At 40.6% G+C, this 19,740-nt stretch overlaps 1 protein-coding gene and 1 pseudogene across 4 annotated transcripts in view; one reads left to right on the top strand and one right to left on the bottom strand.

Annotated features, from left to right (window-relative positions):
- The window catches only part of Fmn1 (formin 1), a 371,650-nt gene that overhangs the window by 136,947 nt on the left and 214,963 nt on the right, over positions 1–19,740 (bottom strand). For all 4 annotated transcript variants that reach the window (XM_029474561.1, XM_021149455.2, XM_029474562.1 and 1 more), the window contains one exon: positions 15,177–15,264. In XM_029474561.1, coding sequence (XP_029330421.1) covers positions 15,177–15,264 — 88 coding nt within the window. The remainder of the gene's footprint in view (positions 1–15,176; positions 15,265–19,740) is intronic.
- On the top strand, positions 18,614–19,363 carry LOC110289362 (annotated as a pseudogene).

The raw sequence follows: 19,740 nt of genomic DNA, 5'->3' as shown, positions 1-19,740 counted from the left end.
GGAGCCAGAGATGGTTCCTCAGGCACTCTGCCCACTCTTCCTGGAATAAAATAACTACAAAAGAGTGGTGTGTGTGTGTGTGTGTGAGAGAGAGAGAGAGAGAGAGAGAGAGAGAGAGAGAGAGAGAGAGAGAGAGAGAGAGAGAGAGAGAGAGAGAGAGAGATGGTGGGGAGAGGGGACATAATGCAGGGCTCCCAAAGACTGAATTTCTTGCTCAATATAAGGAAAGTTTCCTGTTAAGGAGAGCTTTGGGTCTTGAAAACAAAACAAACAAACAAACAAAACCCAAAAAACAAAAAACAACAAAACAAAATAAAACAAAACAAAACAAAAATCCACACTGGAGTACTAAGGTGAAGAAGGGCAGGCTTTAGACAAATCAGCATATTATATTTGAATTCAATTTGCTTTGCTCCTTCTTGATTGTCTCTTTCCATAAATCTAGGTTTGTTCAAATGGGTTACACAACCATGCTGTTTACTTACTGTCTCACGACAGGGAAGATACAGTCCTGAAAGATGGACATGACTACATTTAATAAACAATTTCCCCTTATTAAAGAATGAACAAGACAGGTGCTGCTCCCACCACTCCACCTTCACAAACATTTTAAGAAGAAATGTCGCTTTAGGAGGAAAGTGACAGTTAAAGTTAACTGGTATGTTACTTAAGGCAGGTGCCTACACTACCCATTTGGAAATCATCATTAAATAAGCCAAACTGTTCTCGGGCAAAGACAATTTCTAGATTTCAATAAGTGCCAGGTAACATAAATTGGAAAAATGTGAAAACTGGAAGGGTGGGAGACAGTGAAGGGAGGTGGTATGGACAGGCTCACAGAATGTTCTGGAAAGCATACGACTTGAAAACAATTGAGTAAAGAGACCAAGGTGATGGGTGTGCAGGTGGCTGAGGATGAGACCTGGTAGAATTGAGACAGGATTTCATATGAGCTTTTCAACAAGTGCACTTGATAAGCATTGGAGATGCTGGGCAGTTTTGTGCTGAGGTGTGTACTAGACAGGCCCAAATTTGGGCAGCTTGGCACCTACTGCAGTGGCTAGGGTATGGAGAATCTACATGATGCAGACAGAAAGAACTGGGAATAGGGTAGATCTCTGTAGCACTCTTTGGTGCTATCCCTGATAAGCTCTGGAGACTCAAGGAACTGGGAGGTAAAACCATACCGAGGTTTCAATAAACCAGATCAAGGGAGAGGCCCCACCCCCACAGAAGCACACAGAGAACAGATCTTTCTTCCTCGGTCCATGGAGGAGTGGAGCAGAGAGAAGAGAATGCTAAAGGAGAATCAAACAAAACCAAAGAAGGTCAGCTTGGTCCTTTTGATGTGTTTCCAGTAAAGCCGATCATGTCAAATAGATATGGATCCAAAGATTAGAATTCAAAGACAGAGGAAGCAGTTTCAAGAGATCTGGTTAATCCTGGAATCTTCAGGAGATTAATTTTTTTCCTTCCTATAGCAAAGTTCATGAAAGGTTTAGGGTGAGTCACAGGACGAAAATGTAAAAGTCTCAGGTCTCTGGGGAGAGCTGTCATACTTGGACATAATTGAGTTTCCTATTCATCAAAGGTAGTCTAGGTGTTGGGGGTGGTGGCAGGATCCATATGTCTGAAATGCCTTAGAATAAGGACATAGATAAACCCCATCAAATCAGTCCTGCAAGCATTTGTATTCAACTTAGAAACCATTACATAAACCTATTTAATTAGTTAACTGCTGACCACAGTCTTGGATTAAAAGGTTTGTGGAGTTTCCTAGGATCAGATTGCTTCCTCCATTTTATTCTAGAAAATATGCATTCTTGACTGAAGATGTGGGTGATGGTAATGGGCTAGTGCACAGAAGGCCATGGGACTAATTGTCAGTACAACAAAACAGCAAGCAAACAAACTCATCTCTCTTTCTTTCTCTCTGTCACTCTCCTGTCCTCCACGCATAGATGTCCAACTCTCATTTTACGAACCAAATCATCCAATGACTGCTCAAACATCTCTCGCGCAAGCCACACGACTTTCCTACAGTAATTCTAGCTTTGGTTCCATCAGCAAAGGGCTCATTATTCCAACACTCCTGCAGACGGTGTCAGAAAGGTGAAGTGTCAAATCCACAAAGGGGAGACCCCAGCCGTTCTTGGCTACTGCAATATCAATCATTACTGGTGGGTTTTACTTTTATCTCCCTCCCTCCTTAGTTGTTCCCGCCTCACACTGTCAGTTCAGTTCAAATATTTCACCTACACCTCACAATATGTCAAAAGGAAGGAGACACACGCTGTGAAAAGCCGGGAATTTTATTGGGTTCCTTTACCTTTAAAAATCTGTTACTTGGTCAAGTCTGGTTTCTGGGCTTCTTTTTTTCGCAGGGAAATTGAGGCAAACATTTTTATGTGATCCTCTGGTGCCTGCTCTGTACTCCAAGGATTATATACACAAGGATCATTAGAGTACTGTTTCACCCATTAGGATATAATAACCGTCAGCAGGGACAAAAAGCAGACAGCTATCACAAATTCAAACTAACAGGCGCACATAAAAACTATGCGATTGCTTGAGGCACATGTGAAGGTCAGGGTCTTACACAAACGGCAACCCCCTCACTGGTTCTCTGTCACAGAAGCAAGAAGAATCTACAGGAGCTCTTTCATCCCTTCTGTTCTTCTCCACTTGGACCAGAACTCTATTGCTGAGTGGACCATGTCCAAATAAATAAGAGTGCTTGCTATTTGAAAGATGTGTAACTAGAAAACCAAGCAAAACACGAAGGGTGACTTGTCACAAATATTTGTTCCTTGGTTTTCTTTTGGTGGTGCTGGAATTGGCCCCAGGATTTTGCTCATGCTTAGAACTGCTCTACCATTGAGATATATTCCCAGCTTCGGAGATGTTCACTTTACCTGAAGGGTCATCTCCAGGCAAGAGCCTTTTTTATAGTCTAGCCAAAGAAAGTCTGGTTATCCAAAGTAAGGAATGCACTAACAGATGGATTTGCACTGGCTCACCATGGCTGCTGCTTTTAGGGTAACTGTTAGGCAGCCCAGTTTATGCTTTTGTATTTCCTTAAGTGGCTGACAGGATTGCCTTGTATAGAGTGACACGTAACCAGCACATAGGACTTAGAGCTTTTATCTTCTGGGAAACACAGACTGCTACAGTCAGTGAACTCTGTCAGTGACCTTGTTTTGCTGGCAATGCTAACTGCTAGGCAGCAGATCTAAAGCTAAACTGTTTTGCTCACATTACTCGATTTCATTTTAAGGGATCAACAACAGGCACTGGTTAGCAAAAGAGAAAAGAAAGAGAAAGAAAAGTTAATTAGAAGAATTCGGATTTTAAAAACTCTGCCCTTCCCAAGAAATTGCAAACAAACAAACAAACAAACAAACAAACACTTTACCCTCCCAGGCTCAATGAAGCAGAAAGGAAGAATGGTGGGATTCATGGGAGGGCAATGGTGGACTTTGAATGCTGGTGTGTGTGTGTGTGTGTGTGTGTGTGTGTGTGTGTGAGAGAGAGAGAGAGAGAGAGAGAGAGAGAGAGAGAGAGAAACTTTCCACTGCTTTGCCTCTCAACTATGGAGTCCATCACTCTAGGGAGCTGTGAGAGGAAGGGACAGGACAGGCAGAGAGGAGTGTGGAGGCAGTGTGGAAGAACCATTCTGAGGTGAGACCTCCTGCCCCTACTGTCTCTTTTCTTCACAGCAAATTCCTCTAGGGGGCATCCCTCACGCTGCTCTGATACTCTCCCCCCCCCCGCCCCCAGTCACCCTGTCTCTCCTCCCCTCGGTGACCAGAGCCTCACAAACCCTTACTAATATCCAAGTGAGATGCTCCAGGGCACCCTCTAAAAAGCTGCTTAAAGACAACTCGGGCCACTACATCAGAGAGTAAGGACGGACAGTGGGCGGACTTTCCTGAGGATTAGCAGTGATTACTGTAAGCTTCCTCTCTGTCAGCATTGCTCACAGTGTTTCACATTAAGCTTCATATACAGAAGGTGAGGCCGCTGCTTGGGTTTTATGAATGGTAAAGGTGAGGTATGAAATCATTCTGCATGACTTGTCGAGGTCAGTTGTACTGTCATCAACTTTCCTCCAATGGAGGAGGGATTTATTGGATCAAAAGTACATTTCTACTCTTTACAGGTACAGCCTTTACCATTAGAAAAGTATTTTAACATGAAATCATGAAATCTTAAAATAAACTAAACCTCCTTGAGATAATGAACCATCAGTCAGCAGACAAAAATCTACAAAGAAACCTTACTTTTTTATGGCACCATGGGCCTTTTACATAAATAAGCAGTCTATGAGGGGAATCTCATGTGGCCTATGCTATAAAAATCCATGTATATATTACCAATACCCATATTCACTAATATTTTATTGTCTCCAGTGTTAACACTAACATGCAATTTCAGTTTATCTAATACAATGACCTAACTTCAATCTTTTCATAGCTGAAGCAATGCTAAAGAACTAGTATGCCAACAGAGTTATGTAACACGGAATTTCTGGGAAGAATTTTGAGAATGCCTTATTTTAAACAAAATTTATACAAATCACTGGAAATTTTATCCTTTGTGCCAAAACTCAATAAAATGGAAGGAAAAACACATTGAAAAATGAAGAATCACGAAGTTCCTTTAATACATAAAGAATAAAAAATATCAAAGGAATGTAATTTCCAGTCTTTACTGCACTTTGGATTGCTTGTCAAAGTATCATGTTAGTTGATGAAGACCTTAATTTAGTCTCTGATAGGATGAGAGGCAGGTGTGAAAGACACAGTAAATATGGGCTGTCTGGAAAAGGGTGGAAATGGCCACAAAAGGGACCTTTAGCTCATATATCCTAAAACCTCAAAAATCATTCAGTCTTATAGGATAAAACCCCCAACTCTCCTCTAAGTCCAGGCATGTACTATGCCCCAAGATACCATCATGTAACTACAATTACAATTGTCCATGGTTCAAACCTCAAAGAAAGGCAGACTGTAGAATTCACAAAGCCACCTGGTCTCCATCCCCTCTGTTCTCCGGAGGGCAGTGGAATGAGGAACAGTTTGGGTTAAGCTGCTTCTGTTCCTCCATTCGTTCTGCTTTTTTGAGCCAAATTACATTCCAAGCAGATTGGATGCTCTTGGTGGATTGCCTGAAGGGAAGTGTAAGGAGGGAGCAGCCTCCTCTTTCTGACTCCATCCTGCTATTGAAGGAATGTAGAATGGCTTAGAGAGAGGAGAGGGGAGCCCCACTCCTGAAGGGTCATAGATTCAGTGGGAGGAAAGAAAACATGGAAAAGAAAAGAAAGGGAACTATTGGAAAGGCCTTTCATTTTTTTCTAATTTTCTAAATTGGCCTCTATCAGTCCTAAAGAAACTGATTGACAATGGCCTCGTCATCGGGTTGGTATGCCAGCAGATCATGGTCACAAGGCACTTTTGGTGGTAAGCTCCCTCAGAATGTGTCTGTTTCATAGTCTTTGTCCATTTCATATTCTTTACTTTCAATACACAGTGGCTTGTAATGGGGAGAACAACTTAAATGGAGTTCTTTGAACTTTAAGGTGTATTTCTAATTAAACTAAATTAAATGTCACAACATAAACAAGTTGGATTTGAGATTTCTTCAGAGAAACTCTACACAGAAGGTAAATGATAAGAGAAAGGTAGAGACTTTGTCTCGCAGACTAGATGAGACAATCTAAGGGTATTTGCCAAGGGGCTATGTCCCACAAACTTTCAAAGTGTCCACCTTTTCACTATAATTATATCCAAAAGGAAAGTCAAAGCCATCCAAATTAGCAAGACATTTAAAATCTTAGCATCTCCTTTTACTTTTAGATCTTCTGTGTTTCAGAGTGTGGGTGTTAGTTCTTGTGTGCACTTGTGTAGCATGTCTATACGAGAACATACCTCAACAAGTGTCACTAGAAGAGCAGACTGGTGAGAATTCGCTGTAAGGATACTGTGGAGACTAAAAACTTTTGAACAGGGCTTCTTAGACTACAGTGAGATTTTTCTTAGGAAAGTCTTCAAAAATTTACAGTGCATTCCCAGTGCCTTATCAAATTCATTTTTGACACCTCCCAAGAGCATTGACATGGATTTCTGGAACTAACTGGTGCAAAGCAACAAAGCCTAGTGGTCGAGGACTCCAGGATGTAGGTTCCAGCCTCTGAGCCTTCCTAAGCTGGCCTTTCTTTCTCACACCGAGCCTCTGACATAGACCATAGGACGCAATGCAGCTGAACTTTCTGACCAGACCATTAGGAACTCAAATGAAAAAAAAATGTTTTATTTATTTTGTCAGATTAAATATTATAAATATAAGTTCTGAGTGTGCGGGAAATTCCAAATGAATGCCAGGAGGTTTCTGGCACCTAGTGTGTTGCAAGGCATATGGAAGTTTGTATCAAAAATAGTCAACAGCAATTTTCCATCTCCCCTGGGATGAGAATAAGAGAGAATTACTAACATGGAATGAAAACACTCATTTGCAATCATGTAGCCAGTCACTGTCTCCACACATGCCAAGTGCTTCTAAATATAAGTCATTCCATCTCATGATGGAAAGCCAGGAGAAAGTAAATTACTTATTCGGTATACCGTGGGTCAAACACAGGCTTTGTGAAACCTCTGATCATCTTTTTAAACCGTTTCATCCAAGCTGGGAGGTGGTGGTACACCTTTGATCCCAGCACTCAGGAGGCAGAGGCAGGTAGTTCTCTGAGTTTGAGACCAGCCAGATCCACAGAGCAACTTCCAGGACAGCCAGAGTTACACAGAGAAACTCTATATTGAATAAAAATACAAAAAGTCATTTCCTCCAGAATGACTCCTGTAGTGATTCTGTGTTCTACACTTCAGGAAGCATGCAGTTTTGAGTAGATTAAACCCCAGAGTTACCTTTTGAAGGGTGGCATGTCTGTAGCCTAGCCTTACTCACACACCACCATAGTAGAGTTTTCAGAGTTCTGCAGACACTAGCTTACACAGCTCCAGTTAAGGGACACTCAAATCCTCTAAAACAGAACTTATATTCTCCTCGATGCTGTTTTTGCTGCTAGACCTCTTGTCCCCCCACCCACCCCTGTTGTTTTTGTTTGGTTGGTTTTCATTGCTTAAGGTGCAGTCCAGATTTTGTTTCCATTACTCCTATAGTTCTATCACTAACTGTAACTATTCTCTCTAAATACCCCATGTCTGTGTCTTCCTTTCACATTAATATATGAATGTGCTGACCTTCATCATTTATCATCTAAGTCAATCACTACTGATCTACTCACAGATATTTGTTACTATCCTTGCAATTATGACCAAATACCCAATAGAGACAAAGGAGGAAGGATTTAGATCAGGGTTTCAGATGGTGCATCCATCAATGTTGGCCTCACAGACTTGGGCAGAAGATCACCAGAGAAGGTACATGACAGAGCTGTACTTCAGATCCTGATGGACAGGATGCAGAAAGAAGGGGAATATGGGGAGAGAACAGGAGAAAGCCCTCAAGGACATGACCTTAGTCACCTACCATCTTCAACTAGAGCTTGCCTACTTCTCACCACCTCCCAATAATACCCTTCAACAAAGTAATTGATAAACCAGAACCCTCGTGAGTTGCATGCTATCTCTGCATGGTCTGTGTCTCTGCAGATTTTACCATGGACTTGTCCAGAAGGGTGCCTCACATCCCAGGTGTTTCTTAATCTGATCAGGATGGCAGTCACAGATAACTATCACACCATTCCCAGCTCTATCTTCATTTATTCATCAGACAAGCCCTTGATGATCTCCATGTGCATATCAGACACACACAGGAGCTTCTAGGGTTCACATCTGTGGGCGCTCTCCTTCTTGGAGCTTATATTCTGAGTGGATGTAAATTAAGGAAAAATCTATTCTCAAAACAAACAAAATATTGGGCTCTGTAAAACTAAAATAACACATGGTTAAATATCAGGGAGGGCAAATCAGAGAAGATCTGTTTGAGGTGATGGTTAAGCACAAATCCACAGTAAAGATCGGGGGCTGACTATACAGACTGGGAGGTAGGAACACATTTTTGAAAGAGGTATGCACTGTACATGCTAAATGTAAAAGTAAATGTATCTTGTATTATCTCAAAGGAAGTAATACGATGAGAGACATACTTAAGCTTTACAAATATATAGTTTGGGCTGAGCTCAGAGCATTTCTAACTGACTATCCCTAGCCTCTGTACAGCCCAATCTTCTGTAATCCCAGACTATGAAGGTTTCAGCTTCCAGCCTCTGTCTGCTAACCTAGGCCTAGAATGTTTCAGCCTTCGAGACTTTCTGCTGAACAAATTTACCCTTTCTGGCTCTTTCTCAGCTTTGGCTGGCTGGTTCAACTCAGTTCTGCTGGCTCAAACTCCTCTCTAAGCTGACTGATTCAAATTGGCTTCTCAGTTTTTGACTGAATTGTTGTGCTTGGAAAGACTGTCTCTAAAATGTACTGCTCTCAACTGAACAGAACTGAAATCCATTGAATTCTCTCTCCCTCACTCCACTTTAAGTATCCTCTCTTTCCTGTTTGTTCTCATGAGAATTCATAGCCTATCTCCAATTCATTCTATCAAATCTTCCTCTGATTCATCACTTTGTCTGTCCCTCAATAAGATATCATTGTTTAGGATTAAAGATGTGTACTAATGTCAGTATTCTACCCAGAGGGATTAAAGATGTATGGAGTGTCTGCATTCTAGCTGGATCATTATCTTTGGATGTGGTTCCTTGCCAGAGCAGCCAAGTTTCTGGACTAAAATTCTTCTACACTAAATGTTCAGGACATTCAAGGGTAAAAATTGATTCCTTAAGGAATCAAGGAAGACCATGGTGGCTAGTTAGAAGAAATGCAGAAAGAGTAGAAGCCAGTAGTGTAAAGAGGAATTAAAGACTTTGGCAGGAGAATGCAGGACATCAGAGCGCCAAGATACTGTAGTACTTAAGTTCAGATCACAGCGGCACTATGAGTCTCAGATTTCTTCTGTTTCTGACCTAATAATGTGTATATCCCTCGTGATGATATTAGGAGCCCCCTCATGGTTGCATGCTGCTTGTGGTTTGAATTTTAGATTCTGAAGCAAGTTCCATTTGATTGCTGCCCCTACCTTCCAGTTCTGACCCCCTTTTCACTTGTTATCTCATTATTTTTCTTCCCTTGGAAAGGCTCCTTTCCTTGATGTCATCATCACTACACCTTCTAGGCCTTTCCTCAAGTCCTACAGAAAACCATGGCTGTGACTTCACAGCCAACTCTTTTGCTGATCACATATCCTGTGACCTCCTGAGAGTGCTAACAGCAGGGTCCTAAAGCAGTTGTGGTGCCTGTCGGGGCTGGCACCAAGTATAGGCCAAAGGCAGAAAGCACTGGAACAGAATCTATTTTGTTGAGTATAACAATGTTTAATCTTTTTGGTTTTCAGAATTGAAACTAAATTCAACAGACACAAAAATAAGACTTTTAAATATGATTTGGGGAACATTAGTTCATCTAGTTGTAAGCAGTGCTTAACTGTCAGACAACTTCCTTGGAACCTGATATAATTATACAGGAACTGTCTTTGTTACGTGCTGTCTTGCTATTTAGAGTCCCAGAATTTCACATTATGACCATATATTCATAGACAGTGGTCCACAGAGAAGGGTTTGTCTTTAAAACAAAGCAAACATGTTTGCTCTACTAAACGCTAGACAAGTAAGCATTAGATCCCCTACTTATATACTTGATACTTAGACGGTAGCAAGTGGAGATATAGCTCAGCAGCGGAGCAAATGATGGGACTGTGCAAGATTGTGGGTTTGATCCTCAGCATCACAGACAGACAGGTATGTAGGTGGATTGACGGACGGATGGGCAGATGGATGGATGGATGGACAGACACACAGATAGTTGTAATCTCAGCAAGACACTGAAAACCCACTGTCCTTTAGAAAATTAAAACCCTGAAGTGCTGAAAGATGCCTACACATTCCTCTGCTGGTCAGCTGAAGAGTACCTTTTCCAAGAATCAGGTGTTTAATGACCAGAATTTGCCCTTGCTTGTTTCTTTGCAATCATACCATTATCTGCCCATTGTTACCACTTATTCAAAACATATTTATTGTGTTTGCCATGCATGTGTTGAACTAGTGAAGTAGCGATCACGTCTTACAAGGGAAACAGCCTACATAACATCAAGTGGAGGCAAGGATAAAGAGGGAACAATGAGCAGGCATGGTAACTGTTTTACTTGCAACAAACTTTACTCGGTTCCTTTTGCGTATGTCCTGTTGAGAATGACAGATTGCCAGGTAGATAAAGGTTGTTAAGAGTCATGTGATCCTGCTGTTAACTAACTCAGGAGCATAAATCTCATGGCATTTCAGTCCCAATGGACCGACTATTCATTGTGAGGGAAACAAGATAGTATAGGCTGCCTGGATGTTTCCAATATTGTAGTTGAGAACCTGCTTCTATGAAATAAATGTGAACTTTTATATACTGGGTTTTAGGTCATATACAGTACTTCTTGAGACTTTCTCAAGAAACCAATTTAACGCCCTTTGTCTTTGCACCCTAACAAATATGACCCTAAGTCCAGAAAGTGGAGGTTATGCTCTTAACCTTGGTCATGTCAGCAGTGAGGATGCACCTAACAGTCAGTTTAACAACTCAGATCTTGCCTCAGTCCCCTCACATTAGATTAAAGGTTCAGGCTGGCATCAGCATGAGGTATTCTTTTTCAACAAGACAACAGCACAGAGCCAAGTATTTTCCATTCACTATAAGACTTGGATTCATAATGAAACCTCATTTAAAAACCAGTATCTGTCAATGACTCTAAAGGAATAATTTAATGACACAACCTCTGGTTATTTTGCTACACTCATCTGGTGTACATTATTAGGTAAAGAGATGACATTGAGATTAGTTTTTTAGAACATAGGAGCCAAATGCATCGAACATGACACAGGTGTTTGTAGCAGAGGAAAGTCTATAATCCTACACATAGACACAGAAGTCGTTATGGTATGATTAGGGTTCCCAATGATGAAATGAAAGATCTTATTTGCGTCACATACACATGTTCTTGACTGGAGTAGCGAGCTGAAAATATCTAGGCAAAATGAAATCTAGTTCACATCACAATGAACATTTAGTTCGATAGGACTGCAATGCCATGGAAAAGGACATGGCCCTCAGTTGGTAATTGCTGTATCACATGATTCAAATGCCCCTTATCCACATGGCAATCTGACATACTCAGTGACAGATATGCAAAAGGAACTGAGCAAAGTTTTGGGTGATGTTAAAAGCTGGAAAAGTCATATCCACATTGTTAGATAAGATCAAATCTCCCTAGGATCTACCAAGTGCATTAGAAGTACAAATGAACAGCAAAACTCTTGTATCAGAGTCAGCAAATCTTCTCATTCCAACGATTATACCCTATGTGTTTGTTTCTCATCAAAAGACTATCAAATCCTGATCACAAGGTTCATTTTAGAGGCTTCTACAACCAATGAAAATTTCTCCTTTCCACAGTAAGACTTTCAAATATCCTCTGCTTCAAACTGTGATCAACTACTATGTTTTTCAAGTTTAATATTCCACTTACATATTTGGTTCTATTATTAAGACAATTTTTGTTCTAAAGTAGCCTATTACCAGGCAGTGGTGGCATATGACTTTTGTCCAAGCACTCTGGAAGACAAAGACAGGCAGATCTCTGAGTTTGAGACCAGCCTGGTCTACAGAGAAAGTTCCAGGACAGTCAGGGCTACACAGAGAAACCCTGTGTGGGTGGGGTGTGGGAGTGAAGAGAGAACCCAAAAACAATACAATCAACCGATTTAAATACTCTGTGATCCAAGAGGGCATTGGATCCTACGGGGCTAGAATTACAGTAGTTGTTAGTCATGACGTGGGTTCTGGGGACTGAGGCCAGGTCATCTACAGAAGCAACAAGTGTTCTTTACCACTGAGCCATCTCTCTAGCGCATTTTAATTATAATTTCTAAAAGAATATGTTTTGCCTGTACATATTTTCCTTAATAAAAGTATACCAAAATAAGACTTGGGTCTTACATTAAATCAAACTCCCTTTATTCAGCCATCAGTTGAATGTAAGCCTTTACTATGCTTTGCTTACAGCATCTTCTGGGTGGTATTGTAGCATGTGAGTGGGTTTCACTTTAGGTGAACGGACTGCATGACTCAGACACTCTGAAGCGGCCCTTCCTTTACAACTTCAGACCCCGTTCCCCAAAGTCATTTTACTCCTCTGCTGCTCCTAAGACACAAATGATCTTTTCTCACACTGCTTCTCCTTTCAAATTGGCTTTGAAATTTTGCTACATCACATTTTTAAAATGTGATTCTTAAAGATAATAAAATGGGCTGGAGAGATGGCCCAGCAGTTAAGAGCACTGGTTGCTCTTTCAGAGGTCCTGAGTTCAATTCCCAGCAACCACATGGTGGCTCACAACCATCTGTCATGGGATCCAATGCCCTCTTCTGTTGTGTCTGAAGATAGACACAGTGTCTTCATATACATAAAATAAATAAATAAATATTTTTTTAAACAAAGATAATAAAACATTTTAAGTAAATGACTTAGGTTTCTGAATACTATTTTTATTCATATGCTTTTCCAAGGAGCAAGTATGAAAGACAGTTTTTTAAATACAGAAATCAAGGTGGGATTTTTCTCCCTTCCTCTCAATTTCACTTTCTCCTAGTCAATCTATGTATTAACTCTTGAAATGCTTTTATTTTAAAATGTGGCAAAGATAACAAAGTGACATGCTGTCATTTGAAGAAAGGAGGGGCCGTAAGAAACAATGGTAAAATCTGTTAAGTGTTTAATGGTAAAGTGGCTATTAAGAGTTTTTCTCTGTGGGAAAGGATCTTTACCTACCCTAAATCAGATAGGGGACTAATACCCAATATATATATAAAGAACTCAAGAAGGTGAGCTCCAGAAAATCAAATAACCCCATTAAAAATGGGGCTCAGAGCTAAACAAAGACTTCTCACCTGAGGAATACCGAATGGTTGAGCAGCACCTGAAAAAATGTTCAGCATCCTTAATCATCAGGGAAATGCAAATCAAAACAACCCTGAGATTCTACCTCATACCAGTCAGAATGGCTAAGATCAAAAATTCAGGTGACAGAAGATGCTAGCGAGGATGTGGAGAAGGTTGATTGGATTGCAAGCTTGTACAACCACTCTGGAAATCAGTCTGGTGGTTCCTCAGAAAATCAGACATAGTACTACCAGAGGATCCCACAATACCTCTCCTGAGCATANANCCAGAAGATGTTCCAACTGGTAAGAAGGACATGTGCTCCACTATGTCCATAGCAGCCTTATTTATAATAGCCAGAAGCTGGAAAGAACCCAGATGCCCCTCAGTAGAGGAATGGATACAGAAAATGTGGTACATTTACACAATGGAGTACTACTCAGCTATTAAAAAAATGAATTTATGAAATTCATAGGCAAATGGATGGACCTGGAGGGCATCATCCTGAGTGAGGTAATCCAATCACAAAAGAACTCACATGATATGTACTCACTGATAAGTGGATATTAGCCCAGAAACGTAGACTACCCAAGATACAAGATACAATTTGCAAAACACATGAAACTCAAGAACAAAGACCAGAGTGTGGACACTTTGCCCCTTCTTAGAATTGAGAATAAAACACCCATGGAAGGAGTTACAGAGACAAAGTTTGGAGCTGAGACGAAAGGATGGACCATCTAGAGACTGCCATACCCGGGGATCCATCCCATAATCAACCTCCAAACGCTGACACTATTGCATACACTAGCAAGATATAGCTGTCTCTTGTGAGGCTATGCCAGGGCCTAGCAAACACAGAAGTGGATGCTCACAGTCAGCTATTGGATGGATCACAGGGCCCCCAATGGAGGAGCTAGAGAAAGTAACCAAGGAGCTAAAGGGATCTGCAACCCTATAGGTGGAACAACAATATGAACTAACCAATACCCCCCGGAGCTCGTGTCTCTAGCTGCATATGTATCAGAAGATGGCCTAGTCGGCCATCAGTGGAAAGAGAGGCCCATTGGTCTTGCAAACTTTATATGCCTCAGTATAGGGGAACTCCAGGACCAAGAAGCGGGAGTGCGTGGGTAGGGAAGTTGGGGGGCGGGTATGGGGTACTTTTGGGATAGCATTGGAAATGTAAATGAGGAAAATACCTAATTGTTTTTTAAAAAAGAGTTTTTCTCTGGTTATATTCCATTTAATGAATAAGAAATGACTCAATTCATACATCAATGTCTTGCATATTTGTACTGAAGGAATAAACCTAGACAAGATGTCCTCAGTGCCTACTAACCTCAGGAATCGTTCAATACTAACTTTGAAGAAGTCCTGTATATGTAACATGCAGCATGTTCAAGATTTACGGAGAATTCCTTACTACCCAGTATAAATCTACATTAAATTAATGCTTCACAGGGAACACAGAAGATAGAGAGATAAAACATGGTCATGGCACAGGCAAAAAACTCAATGTGGGCAAAGTATAAGACAAGAAACATTGATGTGTCTCTTGACACATCAATGACAATGTAAGGTGTCCTTACTGAAAACCGGTTCAGCAGAAAGGGTGAGCCAATTTGTACACAGCCAACCAAATACATAATACCTGTATCTGTGATGATACTGAGAGATTTTTGTTAATCATTTTCAAGAAGATGATGATGCAGTTGTACTTTAGAAAAGCCCCTTCACCCTCCCTGGTAATACTAATGTTTTTACATGATGAATTACAAAATGTCTATGAGAGATCTTCTTAACAATCTAGTGGGTGGAGGGACTGCACTGTTACAAAAGTAACAATGGATTCTAACTGGGTATTAGTTACCAGGGACTCACTGTAGCATTCTAACTCTTGGGCATGTTCAAAAAGTTTCAAAGGAACACTGTTACAGAATAGGAAGTAGATTGGCAGGGGATGGAGGAGGGATGACATAGGCAACAGGGGAGAGGTAAGGTGGAAGAACCACATGGTACATGTATGAAAATGTCATGATGAAGCTGTAGTCTTGGACTGTTAACACGCCTGGAGAAGCTATAGGGAATTTACAAGCTGGAGTGAAGAGATGGGAAAGACTTACCCTGTTGAATATCCTTCATTTCTAGATGTAAACTAGATATCAAGATTCCCACAGTTTGAGATCGCTTTCCATCCAATAACTTGATGATCTGTAATTTTAAATAGAAACAGAAAATGGAAGCTCAAATGATCATTCAGAAAGAACACACACTAAGGACATTAAGACTTTTAGATTCACTGGTGTGCTAATGGAAAAACTGACTTAGTATCACAGGTGCATGACTTAATAGTGTATCTACAATTACAGACATTTTAAAAGTAAAGAAAATGCCATGCAGAGTTCAGAAGGCCTGACACAAATAACAAAAATCTCTAAAGTATTTTACCATAATTTTATATTTTACCCTGATTTTTTTTTCTTTTAGGTTTTAAAACACTGAGCATCATGGTGTAGACCAGTTTGGCCTAGGACTCATGAACTCTTGCCTCAGCCTCCTGAGGGCAGGATTACAGGAATGGGCCACTACTGGCTACTCTGATCTCTTTCTTCAAACCTGAGGGACCCAGAGAGCAAGATACATGTATTCTGATGGCGGTTAGATAGAAGCAAGCTAATCCACCCCAACTTCATTGCCCAGGCAGCCACAAAGTAATTGTGGCTTTGTCCCTACATATGTACCACATGCTCTTTATGCTTCTGGCGAGACCTTCACACACATTCCTCTAAGTTTCTGAGTATTCCTCTAAGTTTATGAGTATCCTGTATTGCATTTTACCATAAATCAGTTTCCTCTTCACAACCACAAAAAAAAAAAAATGGAAGAAAAACAATGAATACACAATTATATGTCTCAGACCCTCTTGGTTGATCACTGTTTTCTCTCAGTTTTGAAAGTTTTGTTCTATGTGACTGAATTATTAGCATGGAAAGTCCACAATAGAAAGCACTCTAATCTAAAGATCCTCGGGTTTAGAGTGTGGTGTAGCTCACTGTTCATTACGTGCCCATCATTGCACATCACAGCTCCAAAACCTTTACATCGTAAGGATGTAAACTTTATCCTGAATGGCAAACTTCCAATACTATCTTCCCCCCACATAAAATCAAGGCATCTATGGAGAAGATTCTAGTTTCTTCTCTTTTGTGGGTAAGTTAATTATTAATTAAATGTGGTGGGATGAATAGGAATGGTTTCCATGCACTCAAATATGTGAGTTCTTGGTTATTTGGGAATGGGGCTACTTGAGAGAGATTAGGATCTGTGGTTTGTTGGAGGAAGTGCATCACTGGGGTTGGGCTTGGCAGTTTCAAAGGCTCAAGCCAGGCCCAGTGTCTTTTTCTGTTCCTGCTGCCTCAAGATGTAGAACTCTCAGCTGCCTCTCTAGCACCATGATTGCCTGTGAGTTACCATGCTTTGTCTCATGACACTAATGGACTAAACCTCTGAAACTGTAAGCCAACCCTAGCTCAATGTTTTCCTTTATAAGAGATGCTATGGTCATTGAGGTGTCTCCTAAAATCAATAGAGAGCAAGAGAACATTACCTAAGAATAAACTGATTAATTAATTTTCTGGCCTAGAGCTCTCTAGTCCCTCTACTACTACATTAGGTGTGAACATGGGTGCCACTGACATGTTCCTGATTTCAGTGACAAAGGTGTCGCCTGCTTGCCATTGGTTAGGCTGCATTTAAACTCATAAAATGTGCTCTTTATTATGCTCAAGTAATTCTCTTCTGTTATTAGTTCAGTATGATTTTTTTTATTATGAAATGTTTTGTACTAGTTAGGTTGATTCTTTGTTTGTTTGTTTTTGTTTTTTGTCAACACAAACTCAGTTAAGAAAACGCCTCTATCTGATTGGTCTATAGGCAAGAGTATAGGAGATTATATTGATTAATGATTGATGTGGGAGGTCTCAGCTCATTGTGCGTGGTGTCACGCTTGGACAGGTGGTCCTGAGTTGTATAAGGAAGCAACCTGAGCAAGTCATGAGTAAGCAGTACTCCTCCGTGATCCCTGCTTTTAGTTCCTCCCTCCAGATTTCTGCCTTGAGTCTCTGCCCTGACTTCCTTTGATGATGGACTATTAGCATTTGGTCAGTGTTTTATCACAGGAATAGAAACTCTACTAAGACAGATGTCAGATTTTGTCAAGTGCTCTATGTCTTTTGAGATAAAGATGTGATATTTGTCTTGTTAATGTGTCTGAATTATACACACACAGATTATATATATATCTCATCACTGAGCATCACAGAACCACGTAACTATACTATGATCCTTCCTATGTTATCTTTAGTTTGGCTTGCTAGGATTTTCTTGGAGGTATTCATCTCTATTAGCTAAGGTCTGTGCTTTGCATTTCTTGAAGTGACTTTAGTATCAGAGTAATCCTTATTTCATGAAGAGAATGAACCTGCAAGTGTTGCAATTTTAGAGTTTTGAGGAGTTTGTAAAGAGATGACCTGGGATTTTCCTTAAGGTTTGGTAGACTTCTCCACTACAAGTCTTTGAGTTTTCTCTCCTGGGAGATATTGAGTTCTGGTCAGTTTTCCAGAATAAAGCTGTTCAGATCTTCCATTTCTTCATGATACTATCATGGGTGGGTTACAGGTTTGTAGGATCCATCTCATGCAGTTTACTCAAATTTTGGCATATTAGATATGGACATATATATAATTATTCATATTGGTTTCTTATACTTGTTCTCTCTCTGGCATTGGTTATAAACTCTGCTTTTGGTTTTGAGTTTACAAACTCGGGTCTCTTCTCTTTTTTGTCTCTTTCCATTTAAAGATTTGTCCCTTGTGTTCATCATGGAATAGAGTTCTAATATATTTTTTAGCATGAGTTCAATCCCTCTGTTATATACTCATATTCAATGTTTATTGTTTCCCCCTCTGCTGACTCTGGGCTTTGTCTGTTCTACTTACACAATGTGTGAAGTTACAGGTAGGATACTTTCAATGTGCTCGTTCAGACTTATAAAACCCTTTGTTATTTCTATTTTTGGTATTGAGTGAGGTTCAGCATATTGTGTTTTGCTTTTGTTCACCTCAAGCATTCTTTCTATATTCCACTGGACTTCCTCTTTAACTCACAATCTACTCAGAAGTCTGTTAACTCTGACGTGTTTCTTATTTTTTTCCACTTTTCCTTCTACTAGTTTTCATTCCATTGACGTCACAAAAGCTACTTGGTACATTTTCAACATCTTAAACTTGTTGAGACCTGTTTTGTGACCTAAAATTCTTTCAACCCTGGACAATGTTCCAATTGGGAAGAATGTGGGCTCCATTCCTGTTAGGAGAATGCATTGCAGAATTGCCCCTGGGCATTCCCAGAAGACTGGCACCAGGGCCATAGCAGATATGCAAACCTACTGATATTCTAGCCTTTTATTGTATACACTTTATTATATGCTTAATAATTATTTATACTACCAATAACCTGTAAGTTGTACATAGATCTGTTATATGGTATTGCTCAGGATATAATGGCAAGGAATACATATGCTTATGTTTCCAGTCTCTGCTGCTCCAATTTTGTCTATTTTTACACTTTTAATAGCCTCAAAGCAGTGTGGGTCAAAGGTCAGCGTTCTTCTACAGGAAAAGATCTCGTGGTTGGGTTTGTAGCAGGAGTGGTGAATGTGCTACTGACAACTCCGCTCTGGGTGGTAAACACCAGACTGAAGCTGCAGGGGGCAAAATTTCGGAATGAAGACATTATACCAACTAACTACAAAGGCATTATAGATGCATTCCACCAGATTATTCAAGATGAAGGGATCTTGGCTCTGTGGAATGGCACCTTCCCCTCCTTGCTATTGGTCTTCAACCCTGCCATCCAATTCATGTTCTATGAAGGCTTAAAACGGCAGCTTCTAAAGAAGCGAATGAAGCTCTCTTCTCTGGATGTGTTCATCATTGGCGCAATAGCCAAAGCGATTGCCACTACAGTCACCTATCCCATGTAGATGGTACAGTCAATTCTGAGGTTTGGACATCATAGACTGAACCCAGAAAACAGGACCCTGGGAGGTCTTCAGAATGTTCTCTCTGTTCTTCACCAGCGAGTCAAGCGCTTTGGAATAATGGGACTCTACAAAGGCCTGGAAGCCAAGTTGCTGCAGACAGTGCTCACAGGTGCCGCTCAGAGAGAAGAGGCACAGTTCTCCTTTCCTATTGGTCCCGTCCACACCACAGACATTCCAGTCGTTGGCTGTAAAGGCATCAAAGGCTAAACAGGGAGTATAGACAGCTAAGCCTGTCACCTTTATGTTTTTTTTTTTTTTTTTTGGTGTTTTTNTGGTGTTGGGTTGGATTTGGGGGTAGAGGTTAGACTGATATGAAAATATTGAAACCCTGAAAATGTTAAGTTTGTGGGTGTTCATTCATTTTTCTCAAGGGGAGTGGACTTTCCATTGAAGGCTTTTCTCAACTTTGCCACTTGTTTTCTTTTGCTAAATTCTCTCCCAGGTTCCAGACGATTCAGTACCATAATTCTCCTCAGATGCTTTTCTGTCTTAATCTTGGTAAAGAGTTCCTCAGAGAATAACATCATGACTGTGTCATGGGCATGACTTTGTTTCCATCTGACTCTTTTTCCTCCTGCTTTAAG

The sequence above is a fragment of the Mus caroli genome, chromosome 2, assembly GCF_900094665.2.
Source record: "Mus caroli chromosome 2, CAROLI_EIJ_v1.1, whole genome shotgun sequence".
Classification (NCBI taxonomy): domain Eukaryota; kingdom Metazoa; phylum Chordata; class Mammalia; order Rodentia; family Muridae; genus Mus; species Mus caroli.
This window is presented reverse-complemented; position numbering and strand designations above follow the sequence as displayed.